Source organism: Urocitellus parryii, chromosome 3, assembly GCF_045843805.1.
Source record: "Urocitellus parryii isolate mUroPar1 chromosome 3, mUroPar1.hap1, whole genome shotgun sequence".
NCBI classification, from domain to species: domain Eukaryota; kingdom Metazoa; phylum Chordata; class Mammalia; order Rodentia; family Sciuridae; genus Urocitellus; species Urocitellus parryii.
Window position 1 is genome coordinate 79,373,976 of NC_135533.1, and position 8,730 is coordinate 79,382,705.

Below are 8,730 nucleotides of genomic sequence, written 5' to 3' on the forward strand. Positions count from 1 at the left end.
GGTTCCACCTCAGGGAACAAAGAGAAAGAGGCAGGGCTGACGCTGGAAAAGCTAAAATCTGCAAACTCTTGGGTCTAGGTGCTGCCAGACCCGCACCCCACCGAGCTTCGACCACCTGCGCCGGGCGCTCTGCGGGAGCAGCAGCCCAGCTGGGCCCTCTTTAGCAGAGACGCCCAGAACTGCGGTTCTGGAACCAAGTCGCTGCCATGGCTGAGATTCCCTGCCCGGCCTCCTGCCTCACCCTTCCCACCTCTCCAACTCAAGCTTGCTCAGCCTAGTTGTTCCCGCCAGCGCGGAAGCTCGAGGTCTCCCAGGCACTACATTCGTCCAGATCTAACTTAAGCGTCCGCTGCCCTCTAAAAGTTAGGGCAACCTGGGATGGAGGAGGGAAGCGAAGGGGCATAGGTTCGAGCTGCACTTGAAAGCCAGGGCCTGGGATATCGATGCGTATTACTTACATGTCCATATCCCTTCACAAAGTTAAGTCAGAGGAAAGAGAGAGACAGGACACACAGAAAGAGAGCGAGCGAAAGAGAGCGCGCAGGGTGCAGTGGAGAGAGGCTGGAGTCGAGGCCAGGACAGACAAGGACCAAGCGGTCCCAAGTAGGAGGAAGTGGGGGAGAGGTGCGGGGCGAGCTGTGTCACTCTAGGCCGTTGCGGTGCCCGGGCTCAGGGGGCTGCAGCAGCTCCGGGGAGTGGCAGGGCGGACTGCCTGCCGCGCTGTGCTCGCTGTCGGTGTCGCTTCCCTTCTTGCCACCGCTGCCCGACCCCGCAGAGCCGCCGCCGCCGCCGCCGCTGTGCGTCTTCACGTGCTTGCTGAGGTGGTCGCTACGCATGAAGCGTTTGTTGCAGACCGGGCAGGCGAAGCGCTTCTCGCCGGTGTGGGTCCGCAGGTGCCGCTGCAGCTCGTCGGAGCGCGTGAAGCGCTTACCGCAGAAGAGCCAGTTGCACACGAAGGGCCGTTCGCCCGTGTGCCAGCGCAGGTGCGCCTTGAGGTGCGACGTCTTACCGTACACCTTCCCGCAGCCTGGGATGTGGCAGCTGTGCAGGCCCTTGCGACGCAAGCTTGCCCCGGCTGGCCCCAGCCGCTCTGCCTCCTGGCAGTTGGGGCAGTCGCAAGTGGCTCGGCCAGAGTAGCGGCGGGCGGAGGAACGCGGGGAGCCCCCCAGTGGCGCCGACGGCCCAGCGCTGAGCATGGAGCTCCCGGCGCCCGCCAGCGGAGATGGGGCCGAGTCCGGGTAGGAGCCCGGCAGAACTGGCTTGAAGCCGTCCATGAGGTGCTGCCCCGCGGGGCTGAGCAGGTGCGAGGAGGCGCCGCTGCTGAAGGCCGAGTGACTCAGGCCTGAGTAATCCGAGTTGTAGCCTCCGAGCGGCGAATGCAGCGAGGTCTGGAGCCCCCCGGCTGCGGGGTGCAGCGAGCCCGGCAGCGCCGCCGCACCGTTCGGGTTCTGCACGTCGATCCAGCCTGCGCCTACGTCCCACCAGCTGGAGGCGCCGGCAGAGCCCACGTCGCCCGCGGCCCCCAGGCCGGGGTGCGAGGGCTTAAACCACGACTCGTATGGGTGCGCCATGCCCACGCGCGGGTAGATACCCTGCAGTCCGTCCACCGAGGTGTGCACCTTGGAGATGAACACCGGTTGGTGGGAGCCGTCCTGCGAGTGTGCTGAGGAGCCTCCGCCGCCACCCCCGCCGCCGCCGCCGCTGCCCCCTGAGACGCCGGGGGCCTGGAACACAGAGTAGTCGTTGGCGAAGGGCGAGCTGGAGGCGGCGGCCGCGGCAGCAGCAGCGGCGGCCGCGGCGCTGCTGGAGGTGAGGGAGAAGGCGCTGGAGCCCGGCGAGCCGCCGCAGCTGAATGAGTCGGACACCAGGGCCGCGGCCGCCGCCGCCGCCGCCGCGGCCGCCGCGGCAGCCGAAGACGTGCCGCCGTTCCTGGAGGCCCCAGACACTCCGAAGCTTGAGAGACTGGAACCCACTACGTTGCAGCTGCCGGAAGAAGAGGATGAGGATCTTTTCCAAGGGTGGAAGCCTTTGCCGAAGGAAGAAGTGCTGTCCGAGAGGGAGGAGGGAGACGGGCTGGGGCTGCCGATCTTATTACAGGTAGCTGCAAGCATGGCCAGAGGAGTGGATCCCAACCTCGGTTCTTCCTGCAAGGAGAGGAGAAGGATGGGGGAGGGGTGGTGGGCAAAGGGTCGGTGGGGGAGGGAGGGAAGATATCTGCATTAGTCCTCTGGTGGCTTCCAAAACGCCCCACTGCACCCCATCTCTCGCTGCAGTGCGCAGCCACCAACTCACCTGGCACCCCCAACAGCCCCGGCGCCCGGCTGCTTCCTACTCTACAGGAGGGGACAAGTTTGGCTGCCGGCGTCTGATTCGGGAGCAAGGCGCCACGCTACAGAAGAGTTTGTCAAGTATTCTCACCTAAAACAACACTCTTGTGCACACAGGCCCCAGACACTTTGAAACAAACAAGCAAAAAGTCCAAATTGGGGACGAAGGAAGTTTCCTTTGCCGAGATGCCTGGGGAAAAAACCATTGGATTGCTTTTAAGAGCGTTTCCCCTGCAATCCAGAGAGAGTTTTGAAAATACTGTTCCGGTCCCCCCAAACCCATGCTGGGTTGCTTCTCCCAGACCCAAAGAGGTCAAACTGTAAGGGCTCACAAGCTCTTCTTTTTTTCTTTTATTTTTAAAAGTAAATATTAGTAAATATAATTAGTAAAATAAGACGAGTTCAACATACCTGCAAGACAAGGCGGGCTGAGGAATTTTTTAAGGGAAAGGGGAGACTGCAATTTGCCCAAGAAGAAAAACTTGCTCTCTTTACCCCCGAAATCGTCGCATGTAAAATGGGATGCGCACAGGACTCCCGGGCCGGGAGCGGCCAGGCGCTGCGAGATGGCTTGTCTAAAATGCCCTTCGAACCTTTTCCTGTGCTGAAAAAAGTGACTCGGCCCCCCTCTCCCCCTCTTTCTTTTCTCCAAACTCACTTGTATTTAAAGAGGGGGGGGAGCTCTCAATAGAGAGACTGATAGCCCGTGGCCTGGCCGGGGCGACTTTAACCCCCTCCAATCGGCAATAAAAGGAAACTAATTAAACCAGCAAGAGAAAATCCTGAGACTCACCCCTAGAAGTGAAGTTGCCATCACACAAAAGTGCCCTCCTCCTCTCAGAGGATCTTTTTTATATTGATAAATCAGAGGCAGTGTTTTTTTTAGAGGTGTGCAATACAATGATCAGTTCCGCCCATTCCACCACAATTGTAGCTCCCTCTCCGGCTTTGAAGTGCCGCGGAGGCGCGGCCAGCCAATCTGCGGCCTCGCCGGGCCGCGCCGCGCGCGCGCCGTGAGGTCATCGGCGCCGCCGCCGGCCACGGCGGGCGCGGGGGGGGGGGCGCGGTGAGCAGGAGGGGGCGGGGGTGACTGCGCGTGTTATAAAGTGTGTGTGTGTGTGTGTCTGTGTGTGTGTGTGTAACACTGTAACGGCGAGTATGACCAAGCCGAGGAGAGGACAGTGCAAAGATGGGGCGGGGGACTGTGACATTGTGATAAGATGGGGAAAACAATAGGTAGGGCAGAAAAAAAAGGTGTTGTATATGACAGTGTAACTGCGTGTGCGACAAAGGGGGTGCGTAGAGGGACTGAGCTGGAGAGTGGTGAGGGAAGAGTGCGAGTGAACTGTCTTGTAACTGAGCCCGACAGACCTAGAGAGTGAGAAGGGACTGAGTGGCAGAGTGGAGGGAGGGGGAGAGGTGTGTGAGTGTGTTTGGTGTGGGTGGAGAAGGAGGGGTGCGAATGTGTGCGTTTGTGAGAGAAGGGAGGGGGTATATGTGTTCGTGCGTGTGTGTCTGTGTGTGTGTGTGTGTGTGTGTGTGTGTATGCGCGCGCGCGCGCGCACTAAAGCTGGGGGTGGGGAATAGGAACTAGACAATAAAGTGTACGTGCGTAAGAGAGATTGGGAGAGTGAAACTGCGAAGTTGAGTGAGACTGAGTAAATAATAGTCTCCAACGCTACCACTGTTACCAACTTCCTCTGGCTCCTTAAACATTTCTTCTTCTTCTTCTTCTTCTTCTCCTTCGTTTTCCCTCCTTACTATTTTGGACTCCGTCACTATATATACGTGTATTTAAAAAAAAAAAATCTTAATACTTATCTTTCCCTTCCCGGCTCTCCAGCTAAACTTAAAAAAGTTTGGAAGGCTGAGGGGTATTTTTAGGGGTGAGATGAGGCGTGTGCGCCCCTGAGCCCACGAGTTGTTCCTTTGATGTGGTGGCTTCCCCCAACTCCCCTCCCTGAGGTGGGATTCTGCTTTGGAAGTGCACGACTCTAGGGGAGGAGGTGTGTTTGTCCCGTGGGGTTGAGTAAATTTCAATACAAAAGGATTCGATAGGGGGGGGCAAGAAAGGGGATTGGGGGGGGGTGGGGTGTAGAGGAACCTTTAACAGAATTTTGGAATTTTCACATGAAATCCCCTGCCTCCTCCTGAGGGGTGGAGGTGGAGATTTTGACTGAAATTTGTGGGTTTAATTTATGTAACCATAGAGACAAGCTTCTGACAAATCTTTGTCCACATTTATGGAGGCATCTGTGTTAGATAATGTTTGAGCCAGAGATCTAGGAGTGTGTTTATGTCATATGTACAGTTGGTTCAAATTTGGTAGTATTTAGTCTCTTATTTGGTATTTGTGTTATTATTTGCCTTCAAAAATGCCATTCCAACTTTCCTGCCACCACAAGGGAATTTCTTAAAGCATAGACAACCCAATACCAGTTAGCAAAAAGTCTGGAGCCTTTGCAGCCCTATTGAATGTTCATGTTTTGAAAAACCACAGTAATTCATAGTTTTAAGCAGTTGGGAATGCTCTCAGACATCTTATTTTAAGGTGGAATTGATTAGAATGTGACTAGCTGGGAGAGCTGTTCTGTTTTGACTGGAGGAACGTTGTTTTTTTATTGTTGTCGAACCTTCCTCAAGTGGATCACAGCTTCTGGAGATGTCAGAAAATCCTCCTGGGGTTTACTGAACTCCAAAGTCAGTTTCTGTAAAAAAAGATTGCACCGAGCAGAGTTGAGACTGATGTTTGCAGTGTGAGAGTTTGTATTTCTGACCCCTTTTTAACATGTGGGGATATTGACTGTACATCATATCTATTGATTAAGGGGATAAGGTACACTCTCATACTTTGAAGTAAGTGTGAACTAAATTAATGAACTGCTTTCTTTCTCTGAAGGCTGACGCTTACCATAAATGTCGTGTTTCTCCCTGCAAGCCGCTCTGAATGATTTTAGCGTGTTGAGAAGGCGTGACAGGCCAGCCCAGAAGGAGGAAGGGGTGGGGGAAGGAGGGAACTTCGTTTAACAAATAAAAGAGAATTAACTTCATTGCTTTGGTCTCCTTCTATAATGATATTCATTTTAAGGACCTAATATACAGTTGTTTAAATTTGAGGTTTAATTCTAATCAATACCATTAACCTCAAAGGTGGAGGGGGAAAAAGCTTGAAGGAAGACTCCCTTCTATTTTATCTTTTTATCCTCCTATCTTCTGGAAGGAAGAGAGGGAGGACTATTAAAAGTTAAATGCTAATTCTGAGAGTAAACAGAGGCGTTAACCACTGTTTCCTCAAAAATGCCAGGAATTAGAAAAACTCAGCATCGTGTGACTACAATTTTTAGCTACCTAATTGTAAGATTATTCATTCGTATAAATTAACTTTAGAATCATGTCATTCTTTCAGTGATAATGAATCATATAACATTGGTGTGGATTTAGTTTCTCTTGGCTTACTGCTTGTGGGTATTTTCAAAGGCTTGTATGTGCAGCTTTCTTCATTAGAAATAATTATTTGTGTGTATATTCCATTTACTCCCATTATAAAAGTGAGGTGTTTATTTTATTTCATAGTAACATTAGCCAAAGGTTTTTTTTTCCCCTATTACTACTCCCTTTCTGCCCCCCCCCCAAAAGAAGTGGTTAGTGTTTGTGTCATAAGGTATAAGGCATCAGAGTTCAAAAGGAAAAACAAAGAGAATGCTATAATTGACCAAAAATCAAAACCATCCTCACTTCGCATCTAGTTTAAATGAAACTGGTCTTAATGACAGCGCTTTCTCCACTTTATAGCAGTGACCCTACCCTGCTTGAATCTGTCCCACATGAGAGAACAACTGTAGTCTGTGGCAGATCTAACTAACCTGGCTAAGCAGTTCAGGGTAGAGTTTATTTTACCTTTTATGATATTGATCATTACTCCTGAATATTATACCATAATAATGTTTAGATATTTGGAGAAAGAAGGGGAATAAAGATAGGAAGGAAGTACAGGCTTTCTAACATCAATTAAAAGTTTCCCCTATCACATATGAAGTTTAATGTGCTGGCAGAGAGAGGGGTAGATGGATATTCTGCTGTTTCTTGCAAACCTGTGAGATCCACTATCAATAAAGCTAAAATCTATTAGCATTCTGTATGCATCTGCAGCATAAATTTCATTTGAATTTCAAATTTAATAAACCAGGAGGTTTTTAATCATCCCTGGTTTTATTTGTTTGATATTAACATGCTTATTGACCGGGTCTGGTGACCAGTTTGATCATTACAGGACAGCAAAAAGTTAATTAAAACGACCACAGCCCCTTAATCATATCATCTGTCTCATCCATGTCGCTCTCTTTATTACCGGTGATGATGGATAGTCTCCCAGATTAATTTCTCTGTTTCTTCGATTTGGACAACAGCTTTTGGGACCTAATTTACATCCTGGGAACAACTTGCTCAAGTATATCTAACACCTTGCAGCTACAATATACATCAACATCTCCTTAGATGGAGCGGAGAAAGGGAGCTTTTTTGCAGGCGGGTTTTGAAGAGTAATCAATGCTCGGATCTGGAGCTCTTACGCTTACACAACCAAAGAAACAGAAGGTCCTAAAAGCAAATTAAAGGCCTCGATCCCTGCTTTTCCTTTGGGGGGGCGGAGGGGTGGGCGAGTAAAATATGCCTCTGCTGCTTGGTCAGTAGATTAAAATGTGTAGATACAGCGACAAGTAAATAAAGCCATTTGTAACCATTAAATACAATTAGGCATTTATAGTGGAAGACATCAAAGTTATTCAGGCTTTCAAGTGTCCGACAACGCGTCTACACACCAAATACAGTTTTGAACGTAAGCGTGATCGGGTATATATAAGGTGGTTTAAAAAAAAAAAAAAAACACCTAATGGCCGGGAAATACACATGAACTATGGTGCGTACCTCTGTTGGGTACTTATAATCCCGCTCTCAGCTTCTGGGTTTCTGGAGTGTGGATAGGGACACGCAAGAAGACCTGCATGTGACCGCCGCCCGCCGAGTGAACGATACAAGCGGTGCGTCCCTGGCAGGAGCCTCTCCCAAGATGGGAAGACTGTCCCCAACCCCTGACCACCGCGCTAGGGATATGTCGGCTACTAAATAAGGCATGAAGAGAGACAGCTAGAGAGCCGAGCGCCGCCGCCGGCTGCGGGGAAGAGCGGGCTGAGACAGGTTGAGGGGTTTCCTCGTTGGGAGCTCTCTGGTCAAAGTTACTTTCCTATTGCGGGGAGGGGGGAAACCCTGGCCAGCCCTGGACCTGTGGATTCCTGAGAGGTGCCCCTCTATGATCCATCCCTGCTTTCGGGTGGCTTTACTAAGTTGCCTAACATTTCCTGGGAAGGGAGGTAATAAAAGCCCCTCGCTGGTGGCAGATTGTTGAGCCGTAGGTGGGAAGGGATCAGTAGGCTAGAGCTCAGAAAGGGCTGTATTTTCCTGATTGGAAAATGGGAACTTCCACACTGAACAATGGCCCCTATTAGTGAGGTTATTGGGTTTCAAACTGTCCAGCCACATTTACAGCCGAGTCCTTACTTTCCTGGTACTGCTTAATTGGATGCATTTGTTGACCACAGGGAAGCAATAGTGACTCTTGATCTACTTGCCTAGGAGCTCCTTGTGAGTGTACAGAACTACCTTGGTGACTCTTAAGAAATGAGAGCGACTACTGCTTTTCTTTTTTTCTTAATTGACTCAATTTTTTTCTTCCATTTCTCCTTAATATTTACTTTTTTTTTCTTCTCTGCAACTTAAAGATGTCCAAAAGTTAGGGACAGTTTAATTAAAAGAGATTTACCTATCTAGCTTAGGATATTGGCAGCTTTGGTTTCCTTTAGCTCTAGCACTCTAATTGCAAATATTTAGAAGACAAGGAGGAATTTCCCCATATATATTTTTATATAAAATTATCTTAGCACCTACGTTAAGTTCAAAGATAGAAAATGTGATGATATTTACCAAAATAGATATTTGAAATCTCCAATCTATGTGTGTAGCCTATATTAAAGGAAGAAAGCAAAACACATTTTCCTATTTATTATCTACATGTATAATCACATCTTCATACTATGTTAACATGGCCTTGTGCTAGTTTTACAAGCAGGAATATACTCCATGATATATTTCATATTCATCTCTCTGCCAGTCCATAGATGAAATTGATAATTCTACAGCACTTCATCATGTAAATGAAGGAAAGAGAGTTTGCTCATTTGGGGTGAGTGGTGTGTATGTGTGTTCGTGTGCAAGGCAAGAGAGAAAAAGAGAAGCTGAGACATTCAGATGAGTGTGTCTGATTTTTTTCTAGAATAGATTTATTTCAGCTGTTTTCTTTTGATATTATATATTACTTTCTCACAGCTAATGTGCAGAGTTAAAAACTACT

At 49.5% G+C, this 8,730-nt stretch overlaps 1 protein-coding gene across 1 annotated transcript; it reads right to left on the bottom strand.

The window, feature by feature from the left end:
- Window positions 1–641: 641 nt before the first annotated feature.
- On the bottom strand, window positions 642–3,141 carry Sp8 (Sp8 transcription factor). Its single transcript, XM_026408841.2, has 2 exons — window positions 3,121–3,141; window positions 642–2,144 (listed from the first exon to the last, which is right to left on the bottom strand). The coding sequence occupies exons 1-2, from the start codon at window positions 3,139–3,141 to the stop codon at window positions 642–644; spliced, it is 1,524 nt and encodes a 507-aa protein (XP_026264626.1).
- Between the last annotated feature and the right edge of the window lie 5,589 nt (window positions 3,142–8,730).

Coding starts and splice junctions, on each gene's coding strand:
- Sp8 (XM_026408841.2), bottom strand. CDS start 3,141: ATGGCAACTTCACTTCTAGGG. Junction 2,145..3,120: donor TGGCAACTTCACTTCTAGGG/GTGAGTCTCAGG, acceptor CTCTCCTTGCAG/GAAGAACCGAGGTTGGGATC.